General features: G+C 37.3%; 1 protein-coding gene across 16 annotated transcripts in view; it reads left to right on the plus strand.

Annotated features, from left to right (window-relative positions):
- Anks1b (ankyrin repeat and sterile alpha motif domain containing 1B) overlaps positions 1 to 21,335 on the plus strand; it is a 1,103,087-nt gene that overhangs the window by 287,419 nt on the left and 794,333 nt on the right. For 9 of the 16 annotated variants that reach the window (XM_032911250.1, XM_032911207.1, XM_032911216.1 and 6 more), the window contains exon 1: positions 13,112 to 13,237. In XM_032911250.1, coding sequence (XP_032767141.1) covers positions 13,226 to 13,237 — 12 coding nt within the window. In that variant the 5' untranslated portion in view covers positions 13,112 to 13,225. Of the gene's footprint in view, positions 1 to 13,093; positions 13,238 to 21,335 lie in introns of those variants that run through there. The other 7 variants (XM_032911305.1, XM_032911312.1, XM_032911325.1 and 4 more) reach the window with 1 other exon arrangement.

Below are 21,335 nucleotides of genomic sequence, written 5' to 3' on the forward strand. Positions count from 1 at the left end.
AAATGCTTAATAGCAACAAATCAGCCAGGCATCATAATAAATCATTATGCAGCAACAAATCAGCCAGGCATCATAATAAATCATTATGCATCATAAGTCAGTATGTCTCAGGACTACCTTAGTTCACTGCCGTAACTGGGGATCCACACTACAGCCCTCTGGCTTATGAGACAAGGGCTGGTTATTTGATTTAAAGCAAACAAGCAAAGAAGTCTTGCAGAGAGTTGGAGAGATTTCTCTTGGTTAAAACATTCACACTGCAAGCCTGGGGACTAGAGTTTAAAGTCCTCAGAACCTGCAAAACCTGGGTAAAGTGTCACCCATGTGTAATCTCCGTGTTCCTGTGGTAAGATGGGAGGCACAGACTAAAGACTCCCTGAAAGCCTGGAAGCGATGGTGAGCAGCAGAGAAAGAGGCAAGAACAAACACAAGAGCATGTATGTGCCAGCAGACATACCCCAACCACACGTATCACACATACACACAAAAACACAACATACATAAATAAAAAATGTTAAAAAATTAAAAATTTTCAGTGTTCTTTAACTGGGAAACAAACAATCTTGAACTGATAGGGCTGGAATAATTTCAACCCATATAAAAACAATAAAACCAATCCCAGGCTTTAGGTATGCACAACATGGCAGCAACCTCAGTGTGGGCCCGAGATCACAGTGCAAGGGTAAAATCCTCAACCCATCAGAAGAAAGTATAGGAGGATATTAGCGGGTGTGAACGAACCAAAGAGCTCATTGCCGTTACTCAGAGAACACAAGGGTAACAGATATTCATTCACATAACTCCACAGCGAAGAGTCAAACTGACCGATAGACACATGGGCATGACTTACCAGTTTCCACTGATGCTGACAAGTGAATGGTCTTCAAGAATAGTGGAAGGCACTTAACAGCCACTAACACCAGATTCTCAAGTTACAAGCACCATGCAATGCTTGAACACACCCATGAAGTTGGCTAAAAGGATAAAATTCACCACTGCCTAGGATGTAGAGCTGCTAGAATCTCATATCCAGCAGGTACGGATGTTAAAGCGTGCATTTTGAAAACTATTTTGGTAGCTTCCTAGAAGGTTTAATAAATATATTTACCATGTGGCTTTGCATCTTGGATATTTTACTTGAGAAACAAGTGCGCACGCGCGCGCGCGCGCGCACACACACACACACACACACACACACACACACACACTGCATGATTGTTCATGAAAATTTATTTCATGGTGGCCCCAAGCTGAAGCAACACAATTATCCGATAGCTGACTATGTAAACAAAATTTGTCATATTCACTTGCAGAAATACTATTTGGTGTACAAAACAATTGAGGGGTGGCTTGGAGATTTAGGTAGTGATTGTCCAGCCTGCATGAGGTCCTTGGGTTCAGTTCCTAACACAACAAAATGGTGGAGTTGGTGGTGATGATGATGATTGTTAATATATAGTAACTAATTTCCTACTTATATATCAAAATAGAGGGGTTAATCTAAAAACTATGTTGAAGGCAAATAGTTTACACAGAATGTTTACCTTATAATTTTAATTTTGTAAGGTTAAAAAAGGACAAACCTACTAGAGTAGCAGAAGAAAGATTCCTGGGGCTTTATGTAGAGGAATATGGACAGACAATGGAGGCCTTCTGTAGCTGGGTTGTGGAGACTGTACAAGAGTACATGTTTAAAAAAGGTAGCATGTTTATGGATGTGAATAATGCCATAATACAGCTAATTTTAGGGATAAAATAAATCTTTAATGAGACTATATTTACTCAAATGAAGTGGTCAGTCATGAAGGATAGCTTTGCTTCCAAAAATAACACATTTTTTCCTCTTGTACTGTCTTAGTAATCAAACTTAGCTTCACTTAAATTCCTAAAATAACCTTAGTAGTTTTGTTGCATGTAAATCTGATTTCCCCTTCTCTGTTTGAAATAAAATTATTTATCAAGCCAAAGTCAGATATATGAATAAAGTTTTAAGAGATAATAGCAACACATAAATTCATTGTGTTCAAATTAAATATGAAAGCAAGTATATTTTTTTAAATTTCCTAAGTGGCTTTGTAAAGGATCTCAACTATATAAACAGCAGGTAGGGATTCAATAAGTTGGAACCGATCATTTTAAATAAAAGAGAATTGTCCTTCCTAATTTATTCTTTTAGAGTTACTGCAGATGAAGTAATTGCTAATAAGTGTGAAATACAGTTAGCACTTGAAACCCTTAAGTTCAAGTAATCACATCAAAATCATTTGGCTCATCGTTGCTAGGATGTAGTCCCAGTGAACATCTTAGCATATGGACTTGATTTTCTTTTTCTGTTTATGTTTCTTGCAGATTTAATTGTAGTAAGGATTGATGGCCACTTCTGATGAATCTAGGTGCAATTATCCTTTTCAGAAGACATAATTACTATAGCTTTTGTGAATGTCATTAACCTGGGCATGTACACACTTGGTCATGTTAAAGTGTAGTGTAGGTTGAGGAATTTTAAACCAGCAATATGGATACTCTGGCAAGGAATCATATCCAAAGGCCTTCTAGGTCTTCATGAACTGGCCAGATTGCAGACATGCTCTGGATTATATGGTAGGATCTTGCTGTGATGAAGACATGCCCTTAGTACACACCTTTAATCCCAAACAATGAAAGTAAGGTTAGCTTATAGAAGGAAGAAGCCACATTAGAAAATGACCTTTAATTGAGGGGCAGACAAAGTGATGAATCAGAAAAGATCTGATACAATGAGTCAGAGATAGAATACACTCAAGTCATACAAGAACAAGACAGGAAAGAGGCTACTTAAGAGCAATGCAGGGAGCAGTTAATTCTGTTGAGTCAGTTCAGTGAGTTCAGATCATGCAGTTCCTTGCAGGTCAGAGGAAGCAGTTTTACTGGGATATTTTTTATAGAGACATATTACAGGAAAAGAAAGAAGAACTAGAGGATGAGAAGGAGCCAGAATATTAGAAAAGATTGCCCCTGAGGACCCAGCTATACTGGCCATATACCCAAAAGATGCCCCAACATATAAAAAAGACACGTGCTCCACTATGTTCATAGCAGCCTTATTTATAATAGCCAGAAGCTGGAAAGAACCCAGATGCCCTTCAACAGAGGAATGGATACAGAAAATGTGGTACATCTACGCAATGGAGTACTACTCAGCTATTAAAAACAATGACTTCATGAAATAAATTCATAGGCGAATGGATAGAACTAGAAAATACCATCCCAAGTGAGGTAACCCAATCACAGAAAAACACACATGGTATGCACTCATTGATAAGTGGATATTAGTCCAAAAGCTCAGATTACCTAAGATACAATCCACAGACTGCATGAAGCTCAAGAAGGACAACCAAAGTGTGGATGCTTTAGTCCTTCTTAGAAGGGGGAACAAAGATATTCATAGAACGAAATGTGGAGACAAAGTTTGAAGCAGAGACTGAAGGAAAGGCCATCCAGAGCCTGCCCTACCTGGGTATCCAGCCTATATATACACAGCCACTAAACCCAGACAATATTGCTGATGTCAAGAAGTGCATGCTGACAGGAGGCTGATATAGCTGTCTCCTGAGAGGCTCTGCTAGAGCATGACAAATACAAAGGTGAATGCTCACAGCCAACCACTGAACTGAAAATGGGGTCCCCATCAGAGGAGTTAGAGAAAGAACTGAAGGAGCTGAAGGGGCTTGCAACCCCATAAGAACAACAATATCAGCCAACCAGAACTCCCAGGAACTAAACCACCATCCAAAGAGTACACATGAACAGAACCATGGATCCAGTCACATATGTAGCAGAGGATGGCCTTGTTGGACACCAAAGAGAGGAGAAGCCCTTGGTCCTGCCAAGGCTGAACCCCCCCCCTCAGTGTAGGGGAATATTGGGTAGAGGAGCAGGAAGGGGTGGGTGGATAGGTGGGGAAACACCCTCATAGAAGAAGGAGGAGGAGGGATAGGTTAGGGGGTTTATGGATGGGAATCCGGGAAAGGGGATAACTTTTGAAATGTAAATTTAAAAATCCAATATAAGATGTTAAAAAAAAAAGATTGCCAGAGTCAGGGTAAGGCCAAGCAGAGCAATTCAGTTAGAAGCTGAGAGAAGCCAATTTGAATCAGTCAGCTTGGGGAGGAGTTTGAGCCAGAACCGCTGACTTGAACCAGCCACCCAGAGTTCAGAAAGAGATGTAAAGGGTGAGCTTATTCAGCAGGAAGCCTTTGAGACTACAATTACATCTGGTAAATAAAAGTTATATTTGCAATAGGTGAATGTCATAGCCTGGGCATGGATACTAATGGTCATGTTAAAGGGTGGTGCAGGTTGCCATTCAGAATAATTTTTCTAGAAAACTGTTAGCAAAATTCTCAGTGTTTTGACCTGCCATGCTATTATATAACTCCTGCCCTTTTTTGAATTGATGAACAATATCAATTACATGTGAATCTCCTGTGTAATAAGATTATGCAAGTTTGGAGAGAAGATATATCCTCAGGTAATATTGCTTTGCATAATAAGTGTCCAGGAATTTGAAGCACCAATGAACATAGCTCACTGAAAGAAATGAAATTTCTTTTTATTGATGAAAAGCACCTGTCATCTAACCAATTGCCCAATTAAAAAATTCTTTTTAATAAAACAGAACTCTTTGTCTCCAAATTATAAATTTTGCCTTATGTTCTAAGCCTCGCTGAAAACCAAGCCAAGTTAAGGAAATCTCTCTAAAATGTCCTCAGAACTTTTAAGATTTTTTTTATCTTTACAAAATAGAAGTTTGATGGAGGAGAACGGCTAAGCTGTCATTTAATATTCTTTCTCTTCTAGGTTTTTTTTTTTTTGATGAAATCTGAATAGAACACAAGGGGTTGGCATGGAAGTATCCTTTAATAAAATCAGATAGATGACGAGCTGTTGTTTGGATTTCTAATAATTAGAAACCCACTTTTACATTGTGTTCAAAATATAGTAGGTCCTTAAGTCAGGGGATCAGTAATTGTAAACTAGTTTTATCTATGAGATGAACTTACAAACTGAGTAATATCTTGTATAATAGTTTGTTCACTTTTAAAGTAGGAAAAGTTCTTGCTCTACTTTACTGGCTATTACATATCTGAAAGCATGTTACACATTATTGACTACCATATATATAAATAGGTAAATATATATTATAGTCACATAATTTATATGAAACACACAGATGTGATTCTAAAAGAAATCCTGTCTTCAGTGCTATGTCAGTTACATGACTATACTTTTCTTAAATTGAATTAAAATTTTCTCCCCATGGTATTTATGTATTGTTGCTTCTTTTTGCTTTGCCCAGTAATTCAGAATTATCTTAATATTTCTTCCATATAATTATCATATAATAAACACTAAGGAGAACAGGCTTAGCGTATATAAATAAAGATATGTTTTCTGTGAAATTTTCATCTTCTTCCTTCTGGACCTTTGAAACTACAAGTGTTCAGTAAAAAGTTTTAAAGTCATCTGAAACAATGACATCCTTCTGAGTTTAAGTGTGGTCCCAAGGTTTCTTTTTCATATACATATATATGCATATATATGATTATATTTAGAATGATAGAAGCTTTTCCAAATACCTTTTATACAACTCAAATAGTTCTGTCCATTCAATAGGAGGAAATTTGTGCCTGACTCTGTACACTTAACCAACTCCTTGAGGCTAGTAAGGCCCTGGAACCTAGAGAAATTGCTCCTATATTCCTAAACCAGAATATTCCAAGTACCCATCCTTATGATCACAGATAAGTGTAGCTGTCACCCCACATCATTTGCAGCAGATGAAGATTGTTCCTCAAAGCTGCAACGGACAAAGTGTGTAGGTCAAATAGCATGGGGTGCCTGTCCCCAGTTACTACATTGACAACTCCCTCATTAAGGCTCAGGGAACATATCAGAAGAACACATGTGGAAGACTGTAAGAACCAAAGGATTAGGACATTTGCTGCTGTATAGACTTTTTTTTTTAAAGAGGACTCCTGGTGGATCAATAGGAAGGAGGATGTGGAACTGGGAGGGGTTGAGGGACTGAGTAGAACCAAAATATTATATCAAATTCTCAAAGAATTACTAAAAACATTTTTTTTTTCAAAATAAGATTTACATTGCAGATTTCTTTTCTGACTTTAGAGGGCAGTGCTAAACCACCGATCTCCTATATTTCTGTCATAACCACTTATAATGGTTACTATAAAATAAAACTGAAATTTCAATCATGGTATTTGTGGTACAATTATGTAGGCCCTTAATATGATTTCTATGTAGTAAAATTAAAATAAAGAGTTCTTTCATCCACTACTTTATTTAATAAACGCTTATTAAGTTTATTATAGTCAACACATTGTACATGGTATAGAAATGAATAAGACTGTACTTTCTTTCAAATAGATTAAAACTAAACAAGGATGTTAGAGACGCTTGTGCATGTGTGTAAATGCTGAAGCATTCTGTGTGCATTCGTAACCCTTTTGTGGTTGTGATAGTAGAACTATCAGTAGTGACTCTTTCCTGTGTCAGGGAAATAATTCTATGCTGATAGAGCCCTACAAAAATAAGAATTATTATTGTACCTATTTTGGAAAGTAAGGAAACGGAGGATTAATGAGATTAAGTATTTACTCAAAGCTACTTAGCTCAGAAGGTGCAGAGCTCACACCCAATGTGTTCTTGGTTGACTTCAAAGAAGCCAATGCTTTCTGGCACTGTGCTATTCCTTACCTCAAGGTACAGGTGAAATGCCATAATACGCATACTTGCTTAAGCAACGGTAGACCTGTAGAACAGAGTGACATAATTTATGTTTGTGGGAAATCTGGAAAACTTTTACATAAAGGGCAAAATCTGAACTATACTTGAATCCATAGAGTTATAAGAAAATACTGGCTAAAACGATAGCTAATGTTTATTGAAATATTATCATGTCAATCATTCTGTACCTATTTCCTCATTTGATTAGGAGGAAAAAGAACTGCTGAGTGTTATTTCATCATTGTATAAGTAACTCTAGCAAGGCTGAGATTGGTTGGATCTGAAAATTGTATAGTTTGAATTTAAATCCAGGACTGATTACAGAAGCTACATTTTAACCCCCCACTATATGCTAAGAGAGAAATAAGGTAGAAGGGGTGATAAAAGTATGGAATATGTTCATGTAAAGCTAAATAATTCTACTTGACTATAGTCTGGATTGAATACAGTGAAATAAATGAAAATGCAAAAAGGGTTTGTAATCCCAGCTATTTATGACTTGAGTTCAAGAGTAGCCTGGACACCTAAAGTTGGATGGGTAAAGAGGTAGAGGGTCTTGGGAAACTTTGGTTGTGGGGAACATGATCAAATATATTGTATAGAAATATAAACCAAAAGGAAGTTTAAAAAACCCAAGTAATTTAGCAATGCCAAATCACTAACAAATAGCAAATAAGAAATGGAATAAGTAACACAATTTTTTAAAAGTTGAAAGTAGGGCTCTGGAAGTGGTGGTTTTATGGAAGAACACTTGCTCAGCAAACAGGAACTCTAAATTTAAATTCCAGCTCAAAGTAAAAAAAAACAAAACTAAAGAATAATTTGATCACAGAACCACAGATAAATTGAATAATTTGCATTTGTTTAGTGGGAAATAATTGGAGATTTATGAACAGGGCTATGGCATAAACAGATTTTTTTTAAAAGAGAAGATATATAGGGAAGAAGTTAACTGCATAATTGAATGTATTAACTACAGAACTATTAGCAGAACTAATGAATGAGATATTGAACTATGAAAATTGGTGGATTTTAGCTGAGTGTGCAACATTTTATAGTGCCACGTGGGGTCCCTGTTGATGACCAAACCAATAAACTAATTATGAATTGGTGAGTGAGATGCCTTTGAAAATTTTAATTCTTTTTTTGTGTGCAACAAAGTTCTAACATGTATAATTCATATTAGGTTAAAGTTATTTTTATTTTATTTAAAGTGGATTTTTTTCACGTAGTATATTCTGATTACAGGTTTGCTTCCCCCTATGTCTCCTCTACACTCACCCTCCCATCCAGATTCACCCCCCCCTCCCTAAAGATTAGTAATAAGATAAAATAAGATAAAGCAAAACAAAATGAATTGGCAAATGACAAGACAACCAAACAAGAGAAAGCCAAACTAAAAACACAAGAGATACAGAGACACATGTTTGCATACTAAGGAATCCTATAAAAACCCCAAACTGAACTCCATACATAATACATATGTGCAAAGGACCGGTAAAATATAAACAAACAAACAAACAAACAAGTCCTTAACATTGAGACAAAGAGTCCTCCAAGATGCTGTTGAGTTTGTGTTGGCCAACTACTTCTGGGCATGGAGGTCTACCCTTAAGTCTAGTTTGTTTCCCCAATGAGATTCTTTTGAATTAATGTAAGTAAGATAGCCACTTAACTTCTCTCTTCATCATATAATGGATGTGTCCATTTCTCCCAGCTCTAGGACACCATCTGGTACAGAGATATGCAGAAATGTCTAGTTGGGACTCTCGCTTCTCTGTTATTGATAGTTTAATTTGGAATACTTCTATATATGTATATATTGTAGGAAGCTTCTAGGGTGTTAGATTTCCATATGACCCCTTAAATGACCTTTGTTTCAGTTGTCCTTCCCTGTATTCTCTTCCTTGCTCTCCCTCTTATCTTCCCCCCCTCCCATTTGATTCTCTCATCCCAGTCTCTCCCTTCATCCACTCATAACTATCTATTCTCTTTCCCCTTCCTAGGGAGATCCTTCCCTCCCCCACAGTCCCTTACTTTCTACCTAACCTCTGTGGTTATATGGATTGTAGCTTCCTTATTAATGACTTACCAGCTAAATACATACCATATTTGTCTTTCTGGTTCTGAGTTCCCTCAAGATAAATTTTTTCTAGTTCCATCTATAAGATTAATGTTTTAGACTTCACAAGATAAATGGCCTTTGGAGTAAAATAGTTGGTGTGATAAACACTTCCTATTGCTTATTTAACAAATATGTATTCATGAAACTATGGACTGATGTGTACCAAATTACAGAAAATTCACTTGGCTGTTGCAGATGGCAAAATGTTCCCAGGGATATCATCATGTCATACAAGCCTTAAAATATGCATATTTTGTTTAAAGTGCAGTGCGACAGCTTACGTATTCAATTTATTGCTGTTTGTAGGATTATGTGTAAGACGAGAGCTCTTGTAATCTTGTAGCTAAGGAAGGTCTTCAATCTGACAATCTGGGTTTAAACTCTTTTCTTTTTCTACCACTGGAAAGTTTTGTGGCCTTGGGTTTTACTGAAGTTTTCTGTGTCTTGATTTCCTTGTTTATAAAGCAAGGGAAAATAATGTTTGCCTTAGAAGTTGCTTTGTGAACAAGAATAATTAACACAAAGTGGTCCCATGATGTTACAGACCACATAGTAAGTTAGTTTTCAGTACAATGTGAAATGACAACTAATTAATTAAAGGACTGTTTAATTGCATTATTTTCTAGTTGTTGGCAGTTGATAAAGGGAACGCTAAAATGTGGGTGTAGAAAAACCAATTTTATTTATAATGGGAAGAGAGAACATTTTTAATTTTATAATCAAATGCCTTTTCTAACCCTAACAATTATGATCTGTCAGTATTGCATGGAGCACTGTAGTCTGATGATCTTTTACGAAGTTTTTTAACAAAATCGTTTGAAAGAATAGTTTTTATAAATTCTGTGAGAAATTAACTCATCATATTTTGTTCATGCTTGCCCTCCCCCTTCTCTTCCCAGATCCACTCCCTTCCCTACGCACCCAACCTCTTAATAAACAAAACAAAAACAAAATGCCCATTGAGTCCAATTTCTATAACCCATATACACTTGGATGTGGGCATCACCTTACCAGGGACCACACACTTACAGAAAAGGATGCACCGGCAGCTGTTAGTTGCCAATAACTCTTCAACCAAGGGCAGGACTTAGCGTCTACCTCCCTGCTCCATGCTTAGAGTTTGCTGACTCTGGCCTTTGTAGGGCTTTTGCATGCTCTCCCTATCATATGTGCAACTGTCCTGTAGTGTCTGGAAAATGATTTCATGGGAGGATGGCATATGTTTTGAGAATATCATTTAGAGCTGAGTACTCTGCAGTCTCTTGCTCCCTTCATCTTGACACACTGTGGGTCTCTATGTTAAACTCCATCTACTGCAAAAGGAAGCTTCTCTAATGAGATTTGGGCGAGGCACGATAGGTCGAATACTACATCATCAAGAGTTAGTTAACTACAGTGTCCATATAGGGGAACGACAGGCTCCTCCTTATGGCCTATCCCCTATCTAGCCACAAGTCTAGCCCCATGCTCCTAGTCCTGATAATGGTGCTAACTAAGTAATAGTGGTGGAGTCCTTAAACACATTCAGAAAGTGCTTGTACGCCCATCAACTTCATGCCACTATTGCGCCAGTGTGTCTACCGTATCAGGTTCAGCCCTCAGGGTTCACAGCTGGGTAAACGTGATGATTCATTTTCTTCTGTGGAAGCAGGCATAGCACTATAGAAACCAGTCACTAGGATTGAAACCTCTTGTGTCCTCTTTTTTTTTTTTTAAGTTTTATACATTTTAATATATATATATATGTGTGTGTGTGTGTGTGTGTGTGTATACATATAGATGAGGAATGTTATAGCATTCTATCTTTTTAAAATTTTTTATTAGATTTATTTCTTTACTTACATTTCAAACGTTATTCCCCTTCCCAGTTTCCTGTCCATAAGCCCCCATTCCCTCCCCTCCCCCCTTCCCCATATGGGTATTCCCCCTGTACATCCTTCTTATTGTCCTCCCATATTCCCCTGCACTGGGGGGCCAACCTTGGCAGGACCAAGGGCTTCCCCTTCCATTGGTGCCCCAACAAGGCTACATATGCAGTTGGAATCCTGGGTTAGTCCATGTATAGTCTTTGGGTAGTGGCTTAGTCCCTGGAAGCTCTGGTTGGTGGGCATTGTTGTTTTTATGGGGTTGCAAGCTCCTTCAACTCTTTCAATCCTTCCTCTAATTCCCCCCAAGGGGGTCCTATTCTCAGTTCGGTGGTTTGCTTCTCCACCCTGCCCTCCCATCCTACATCCCAGTTAGTCCTTTATGTTCTATTATCCATCTCACCCCCCCCCTTACGCCACTCTGTTCCATCTCCCCTCCCTTAAACGGTCCCTTGGGGTCCCTGACTGACCTCTGTGGGTGTCTCAAATGAAACACAAATATCTAAAGGTTTAAAGCTAGCGCCTGTAGGTGAGATAAAACACGCACCAGTCGTTTGTTTGGATCAGAATTTTACTTCACTCAGACTTAATATATCCGGCTCCATCCACTTCCTGGAAAATTTAATGATTTTATTTTTGCATCTAAACAATATTCCATTAGGTAGACATATCACAGTCGTACATTATTCATTCATTCATCCATGATGAGTGGATAATATGAATTAATGAATACATGAATGAATCAATGAAGTCATCTAGGATGTTCCCATGTCCTGACTTTTGTGAATAAAACAGCAATGAACGTGGATAAATGAATATTTTTACAGAAAGATCTAGAGTTTTGGGGTATATGCCCATGGGTGAACTAGCCAGGTCTTGTGGTAAATCTGTATCTAACTTTTTGAGGAATTTCCCTACAGATTCGCGTAGTGGCTGCATCAATTTGGACTCGCACTAATAGTGAATACATGACCCCCTTTCCCCACATCTAGGCCAGCATTTCTTGTTCTCTTTTTAAATATATACATATGTATTTTTAGAATCCAGTCCACTGAACGTTCAGCGGGGCCTTTGATAATAGACATTTTCTTTACTTCCTGAAAAGTTTCTTATATCATTTCCTTGAACTTCTCATTTATATTCTCTTTCTAATGATTATAGAACTCTTGTTAAAGTTTTGGGTCTTTTAAAAACCTCCCTCAGTTTCCTTAATTTTTCGTATTCTATCTGTTATGCTATTTCCTGATTAATTTTCTAGTTCTTCGACTGCAGTGCATGTTCATACATTATGTATGTCTGTCTGTATGTCTGTATGTATGTATGTGCACACATATGTGCTTATTTACGTATGAATCTATATATTTGGTGGTATTCTTCTTTTCTTTTTTCATAGATAATGAGTCTATCCACCTGAGGAAAATGTAATTAAAAAGCAGATTGTTCTATTAGAGACTTTCTTCAAATATATGATGACAATTATTTACACATAGCTGTAACACTAAGAAGTTTGTGGACTAACTTCTTAGTGAAGTACTAAGAGAGTAATGGGCTGGTTAGGGGCCGTCTTCATGGTACCGTTTCCTCATAGCTTCATGAGTAGTCTGTCTCTCTAGTTATTCAAGCACACAACAGCTTTTCTTTCAGGTTCTCCTCTGTCCGCTAATACCTCCCTATCTGCTACTCAAAAGTCGTCTGCCATTGTCCACACATGTTCTTGACACTCATCTGCCTCCTTCTGTTTCTCTTGCTGCCTTTGTCTCATGGTGTATGAATTTTAGTAAACCTGGTCCAGTCACTTTAGTGGGATTTGGGACATAGCAAAAGTAAGTTGATACGGTTGGCATGTGAAATTTTAAAAGTATTATTTATCCCTGTCACGCCTATCATAAAGAGTTCGTGGGGTTTGCTTTTGGTGGCCCCCTTAAAGCATTTCTTACAGTAATTCCTATTTCACTCAAGCATATCATATTAGACTCCTTGCTATATGTCCTTTCATTCTATGACTAAACTTAAGGCCTTGGTAAACCATAAGATTTTCCTCATTCGTTGCTGTTCACATGTTTTCTTGGGTCATAATTCTGCCCTGTTCTCCATTATAAACGTCATTCGTTTGTTTCTCTCTCACCCACTTTCTTTGCTCTCAACTTAAGTTGAATAATACCTATTTTGGCCTAGTGAGGCAGAGCTGGCTCACTAAAGCTAGAAGTCAGCCGGCGTGCTAAGACACACCAGCGAGTCAGTTATATGCTATGATTGATGTTATGATATATGAATAACATTGGCATAATATATTGGTGTAATATAAATTTGATTTCAGAGAACTTCATCTACAATAAATTTGTCACCAGGAGAAGTGGAAGACGAAGAGGAGGATCCAAACTCTTGTGGACCCACGGGACTTTGGGAAGCGCTAACTCCTTGTAACGGATGTAGGAACCTTGGCTTTCCCATGCTCGCACAGGTAAAGCTTTGCTTTATTAAGGTAACATAAGACTGTGTGATGGTCGCATATTTATTTGTTTCAATCTTCTCCATTCAGAAATGTGCTTAGTCCTCTGCTCCCTTTGTAAGGCCCCCCCCCTTTTTCTTTACCTTCCTGTATGTCTCAGTGCAGCATGTAGTGAATTTGCCCATTTGTTACATTTTTAAATTTTGGTTATGATACTGAAAGTTTTCCTATTTATAGAATGTTTAAATGTTTAGTGTGTATGATCCATAAATATGCCATTTAAAAGAATATTAAGATGTGATCTAAAGGTATAAGGGAGGCTATGTTGAGGTTGTTTTGAAGCATCGATAGTGATACATAATTTTTTAGCATAATAGAACATTATTGAATAATAAGGACCTACACTGGGAAAATTTTAAAACTGAGAACAGAGCACTGAAATACTGATTATACGTTTGTAAACATTTCATTACCAAATCAGATTGATCATATTATGGGTCCTAATGTTCAGAAATGAAATAATAGGTTTAGGAAACTTGAAACTGTGATAAAAATATTTCTATGTAAGATGAGATAAACTTCATACAGGTGAAGATAATGTTAAAATATGGTTAGCCATATTGAAAAGTGATCTCGGACAGATAAAAGCCCATTGTCTAGAAACGTGTACCACAAATACAGTTTCTCTGTTCTGCACCTGGGTCTAGAAACCATCTGTTTTCTTGTGGTTATGTCACAGGAGGTTTGACCAGGGCCTTCCAAACTCCAATAAGAATTTTTGTGGAAAGCTATATAGGCTATTCATATACATATAAATATATAGTATGTAATATATTCATAAATATTGTATGATACATAGTGTTTAAATATATGTATTGAAACATTTGATATGTAATATTTAAATTTTTCTTCATAGGATTTTTGTAGTATATGCTCCAATCTTTATATAATTTGTTATTAAAAAATGATGAACTGTGAGTTCTGGGAAGAAGGAAGATCAGTTTGTTGATATTCAGTATCTGCGGCTTATAGCAGCAAAGTTCTTGTTGTTGTCAGAGTAGTGGGTGCAGCAGTGGACATGTCTTCACAAGGTCTTTCATGCGCAGTATACAAATCTATACCCATATTTATATGAATGCAGAGGGAAGGGGAAAGCACAAGTTTTTGTTTTATGAATATCCTAATCTGATTAACAGTTTTATAATAATGAACATCTTTACCCATTTTAATAAAGTTCATGTCTTTGTCAAACTGTTTCTAAATGATTTGTGGTACATATCTTAAAAAGTAGAACTTTTGGATCAACAAGTGTCAGCTGTCCCCTAACAGTCTGCCACCCAAATCATTAACACTGTGACTGTTTCTGGCCAGCCAGCACTTGACTGCTCTAAGTAGTGCTTTTTTAAGTGCTGGTAGTAACTTTCTTCTGATCTGCAATTTTAAATGCTAGATTTTCTTTGATAATTTGTCAGAGAAGAACAGCATTTCTTGAATAAGTTTCTTAGATATCCTAGATATTAATATTTCAGTAGTTAGATTTATCACAAAGCATTCTTAATCTTTAACTTTCCTATTGTCTTAATTTGTATGCATATGCACGAGTATATTGTGCAGTTTTTAATATAGAATTCATTAAGCATTTCAGGGCTGTTTTCCCTCTAATTTATTGCTTTTAAAATTACTTTTATCTTCCATTACAGATATGACACTATATTGGATTTCACTTGTTAATACCTAGTTTTCCTTAACTGTGCTATGAACAACAACATATCCCTCTTATTATATTTCATCTTAAGTTTTAGATTTACATCTAAAATCTCATCTGTTTCTGCTTTTCCAATATGTAAACTACATGACTAAATGTTGATGTTATTAACCTATGTTATTATATTAAAACTATTCCCTGGCTTGCTTGTTTGCTTTTGAACCTTTATATTTTATAATTACTCTGCCAGTTTAAAAGAAGTTCTTTTTGGATTTTAATTATTGCTATATTATATATGCAAATTTTCTTATGATGCAGTAATTTTTAAATTGGATTTAATCCAGGAACCTGGAAGTGGGACTCTTACTAATGCTCTCCTCATAGTTCTTGAGAATGTATATTTTGTGTAACTGGATACAATTATTCATGGGCTCTCCTTTAACAAGCATACATGTACTTATAAATGAGCCATACATATATATGTTTATAGATTTTTTTAAATTTTTATTTTATTTTTTATTAGATATATTTCTTTACTTACATTTCAAATGTTATTCCCTTTCCTGGTTTCCTGTCCATAAGCCCCATCCCCTCCCCCTCTCCCATATAGGTATTTCCCCCATCCATCTCCCTTACTGCCCCCCCATATTCCTCTGCACTGGGGATCCAACCTTGGCAGGACCAAGGGCTTCCCCTTCCACTGGTGCCCCAACAGGGCTATTCTCTGCTGCATATGCAGTTGAAGCCCTGGGTCAGCCCATGTCTTTTGATAGTGGTTTAGTCCCTGGAAGCTCTGGTTGGTTGGCATTGTTGTTTTTATGGGGTTGCAAGCTCCTTCAACTCTTTCAATCCTTCCTCTAATTCCCCCCAAGGGGGTCCTGTTCTCAGTTCGGTGGTTTGCTGCTAGCATTGACCTCTGTATTGGGTATGCTTTGGATGTGTCTCTCAGGAGAGATCTATATCCAGTCCCTTTCCGCATGCATTTTTTAGTTTCATCAATCTTATCTAGTTTTGGTGGCTGTATAAATATGGGACACATGTAGGGCAGGCTCTGAATGGCCGTTCCTTCAGTCCCTCCTCTATTTCAAAAGGTATGTGAAGGGATTTTGTAGTTTTATAATTAATACATACATCTATTTTAAATTGCATTCGTTATTATTAGTATGTGTGGGTGCATGTACCATAGTGTACGTGTGAAGGTTAAAGGACAACTTCGAGGAATTGGTTCTTTTCTTCTACCTTTCTATAGATTCCAGGATAGGGCTCAAGCTGGTGGGCATGCACAGTGCCCACTAAGTCATCTCACAGTTCCTCTGTGTGTTTTATATATTTTATAAATTGCATCATCTTCAAGCCTGCTGCTTTTATTTCATTACGGAGGATTTTTCCAAGCCCATGATTTAGCCATCCAGATGTAAACGTCTTTTAAATATTTTAAAATCATTATCTTTAATTTATTCAGTATTTCTCAGCTTCTTTTGAAGTTGGGAGAGGATGTGAACTACTTCAGAACTTCCTTAGAAACTTTGTGACCTAATGCTAAGGTTGTGGTCAGCTCCCTGATTTCTGTTCAGAAGCAGGAAGAGATAATACTTACCACCGAAGGAATATAAACTCTGAAAAGACACTGAGTCAGGAAGTCAGTATTTCTAATGAAGCCTGAGAAAATAGAGAATACACAAGTGTCTTATCTATCTATTCAGTGATGGATCCAGGCCCCACTGTGCTGTGAGCTCTGGGACCCTCCCCTCAAGGAGCTGACAGAACCGTTGCTTTCAAACATGTCAGGGCGGTCATCAGTGTCAAACGAAATGTGTTGAAAAGGAATCACATACCAACATACCATTTGAAACATTTCTTTTATTGTAAAAATATTAAGGTGTTTAATTTCTTTCCATTTTAGGTACTTTGCCCAAAGAAACCTATGATTGAATATATTTTCTCAATAGCATATACTCTAGGAATTTTCAAAATTAAAGCAACCAACCTGCAAAACATTTTTTTCTCATATCAAGAAGCTATTTTTTACATTTCTAGCTTATTTTGGGGTCCAATAAAATCAGTTATGTCCAAATTGAGCTTAATGAAAAAACCTGTTTCCTTAGAGTCTGCTATGGGTTCCGCTGTGCTTGGTGTCATTAATATGGTGCTTTGTAGACTTTATGCGCACACATGTGTAAACACCATATACTCTGCATCTTGTATTTCATATTCCTACCACTTCATTTAATTGGGTCTAACTAACATGTGCCATGTATCAAATATCTTTTATGTTTCAAGCCTACTGTTAAGCTTTCAAATCATAACTGTCACGCAAGGAATGTAGGCTCCCCTACTCTCCAGGCTGCCCATATCTCTAATCCTAAAGTGTTCTAAAGACCGAGTAGTATTTTGATTTGTGAAATGAGAACATAGGTCCAATCCCCAGCTTCTGTCTAGGCTTTGGCCTGACTTACGACTTCAGATTCTAGATTTCTTTTTTCTCAGCTCCCATACTAAAAGCAGAATGATCAGGCTAAGTGACGGACGCTTTCGAGTTCATGCCCGTGAGTGGACGGTGTGGCGTTTTATCTTTTTGTTTTGACAGAAGTGACATCTCTGGAAATGTATTCCTCTTAAACTCATGAAAGCTCAGAATGCTGCCTAACACCAGGTGATTAAAGCCCTCAGAAAATCCTGAGCGTTTTGGCCATTAGAAGTTCTATGTAAAACAATCGGATAACGTGGTGCAGCAAATTGGAAGGGAATCCACAGAAACCCTTTCTAGAAAATATGACCGATTTCAATGTTTCTCTTTGAATTACTACTAAGCACAGCGATTGCCACCCTTTGAGCAGTGTGTACCATGTGCTGGGCATTGCACTGACATCATTTCTGTTACGAATGCTAGAAATGTCTCTAATGTTATTGCTTCCAAATGATGGATCATTTGGCCTTGAGGTTTTCCAAACACCATGCCTATCCAGAAGTTAGGGTAGGATGCTCACCATTTGAAGCTTGCCAGGACCCGCATCTGCTCTCCTCAAAGCATGATGGCTTCATTTTCTAGTCTATACAAAGACTTCTTCTGGGCTCTTGATCTCATCCTCAAACCCAGGTCAGGGTGACTGTAAGGTTTTCCTGATGATTTCAGGATAGTAAACAAGGTTTTCTTCCATTGAAATCTTCTATTTGTAGAAGGACACAGTTTCAGATAGGAGAGTGGCCAGGAACAAGTATTGTTTGAGGTGTTTTGATGGCTTATTATTTGTACAGACCAAGAGAAACAGCTTGGTTAAGCTCTTGGATGTGTGTATGCTTACCTCTTTCCAGCATAGCATGGCCATGTCTGGCAAGGTCCTCACATATAGCAGTTGTATTTCTCTTTCTACTGTCCCTGTTACAGTTTCTACCCAGAGGTGTAAAACATGCTCATTGGAGGGCTGCTCTGGGCTGTTCTATTTGCTAGTAGTTTGTCTTTGATCAAGACAATTCTTAGAGACTGTGTCATACCTTTTAAAACATACTTACAGGGCATCCTGCTTCTTTGTCCTCTCTTGTAAGTATGCAGTTAGTTGAGTTCTGCAGCTAACTTTTCTGTCCTTGGATGACTGAGGACCTGGGAAGTGTTGATAAAGTGCAATGCACACAGTCAGGTCCTTAGCAAAACACTCAGTCAGCGCCTTGGATCTAGGCAGTGTTCTACCCAGGATGTGAGGTATGGGGGCACATAAGTTTCAGGCCATTGCATATATCAGATCCCCCTCCTCGGTAGAATGTGCAGATGTAAGTTCTCAAGGCAGAAAACCAATATCGGAGCCTAAAATACTGGCCTCCCAGCAGCTCTGCACTCTGATTCCAAAATTTCAAATGCCAACCCTAGTCTTTTCCTCTCTCCTCTGACACTAGCATCCAACTGTACAGGTCCAGCTTTTATCCCCCTGTCAATTGTAAACTGTACTTGCCCACATCCTATGACTGTCACCAAGTGGTCCCTCCATTGGCCAGGGACATTGTCCTTTACATCGTTCACAGAGTTCCCTGTGGCCTGCCCCACCTCACCACCCGTCCATAGCCTAGGAAAGTCATTCCAGTCTATCTATCTGGAGGTCTTAATACAAACTGCATATGTCTCTTCAAAAGAGTTCAATAAGCTTTCTATTTTCACAAAAACGTTCTCTTGGTTTGAAAATGTATGTATTCTATATACTCTTTTATCCCACATTTTTAGTCATGGGCATTTACCTCAGAGACAACTGGAGATTTTTGGTGGACAGACTACCAGAGGTTCATCAATGTTTATTATAGCATAGCCGTAGATGAGCATGATAAGCAAGGGTCATATCCTCAATAGGAGATTGGCTAAATAAATGTGGAACACCAAATTATGAAGTATATGCAGCTATTGAAATTATTATGCAGCTTCTTAAAATTGATGAACTTTTCAGTAAAATGACAGATTTCAAATTAGTAATATAAATGTAATTGATTTTTATGTAAAATCATCCACATCTGTGTGGCTATACACTTCTTTTCAGTAGGGTGTTTATCTTGCATTGATGTGGTTTTTGATTCCATCTTGATAGTTTCTATTTTTATTAAAATGAAAGTACTGGGAAAATAAAGCTGTAATATTAGCAACATATATTCTTATAACCAATATACATTTTCTGTTTTGACTTGCCACTGAATTGGTGATATTTTGAGGACATTTATCAAGATACCTGTGCCCTGACTATATAGTGGAAATATGTTTAAACATCATATTTGTAATGCATTATTCAACAACTGTCAGGTTGTTTTTAAAAAAGTCTGAGGAAACTTGCTAGCTAGTATAGATCTTATCAATTAAATAGCTGTCATATTTCTGTTGCCATGCTAATATTCATGATAGCACGTCATGCATACCAATAACCATAATTCCTGAAACTTTGCTTCTACAAGTGAGCACAATTTCTTCCATGTTGAAATGTATGGGTATTTCCTGTCATATGAGTATTTTTCTTTTACTTGGTAAGGTGCTTATTCACATGTGAACAATTATCCTTCTGAGCTTTCCAAAGGCTTTGAGTCCCAATTTTCACTTGAATTCTATGTTTTTATTTTATAGTGAGCAAGGACAAAAGTTATAATATATATTTAATAAATTGACATCTTAAAACATCTAAGTGCTTCTCCATCTCTTTTTTTTTTACAGGGACAACTAAATGATAGCACTAAGTGTTGCCTATTGAAATACTGATCCTCTTAAAATGGCTTTTGTCATGAACAAATATGAGATTATTTATCGGAGGGTTTTGTGAGAGCACCGAGCTAAGTTATCTTGTCTGTAGAGAAGTCAGAAACAGATCACTTGTAGACCATATAGACATGTAGATTTTATAAACCAATAATTTGACCAAAGACAATAGATTTGATAACCATCATGTGTAGCACTCTGACAAATGTGCATGTATTTTTATGAATCTGATCAAGTTTACCTGAAGTTCCTAGAGCTTTTAGGAAATTACCCTATTGATATTTACCTTCGTGTTTAAGAAACTCAGATGGCTAAATAAAAATCTGTTTGAATCTGTCTGAGAGTAAGAATCATTTCATGTAAAGGCAGAGGCAGATCTCTCTCTCTCTCTCTCTTTCTCTCTCTCTCTCTGTCTCTCTCTGTCTCTGTCTCTCTGTCTCTCCCCCTCCCTCTCCCTGTCTCTCTCCATCTCCCTGTCTCCATCTCCCTCTTCTTCTCCCCCCACTCTCTTGCTTGCTCAGTCTTGGAGAAGATCAGATTTCCATGTAGCTAGTCATTAGATATTCACAAAATTATGCTCTTGTCTACATCAGAATCTGTGTCATTGGGTTAATCATTTGAATTCTCTGAGTTTCATATTTCTTACATCCTTAAAATTGACATGATCCTTTAGATATCAGCTCAGAATAGTTACACTTTTGCCAGAGAGGTTTAATTTTATCCCTAGTGCAATAAACCTGGAATATGATGAGACCCTTCGAATAATAATCATGAGTCAAGGGACTATTCGAGCAATAACCTTGGAAACTGTCTAGTTCGGTAATATAGTAACAGAATCCTTTTCTGTTGCTGAACTCTTTTTACTGGGACATTTAATAGAACAGATGCTCACCTGGTGGAAAGCGTGATGAGATATTACTTCTGTAAGATGGGTAGGATATGAAGTTTATCCTTAAAACTTGATTATCTGAGTTAAACATTTTAACATATGCCCATCAATAGTAAGGATGGCTGTTGTAGGACAATCTTTACCAAAGATGTCGATTTCCCAGTCTTCACAACATGTACATAATGTCATTTATGTAAGAAAGATATTGGTAGATGGCTAACAAGAATCTTGAATTGAGTTTCACTATAATCACAGTGGTCTTTATAGAGGAACGCAGGAGCACCAAAGTTAGGGGAGA

Source organism: Rattus rattus, chromosome 1 (assembly GCF_011064425.1).
Source record: "Rattus rattus isolate New Zealand chromosome 1, Rrattus_CSIRO_v1, whole genome shotgun sequence".
In the NCBI taxonomy this organism is placed as follows: Eukaryota; Metazoa; Chordata; class Mammalia; order Rodentia; family Muridae; genus Rattus; species Rattus rattus.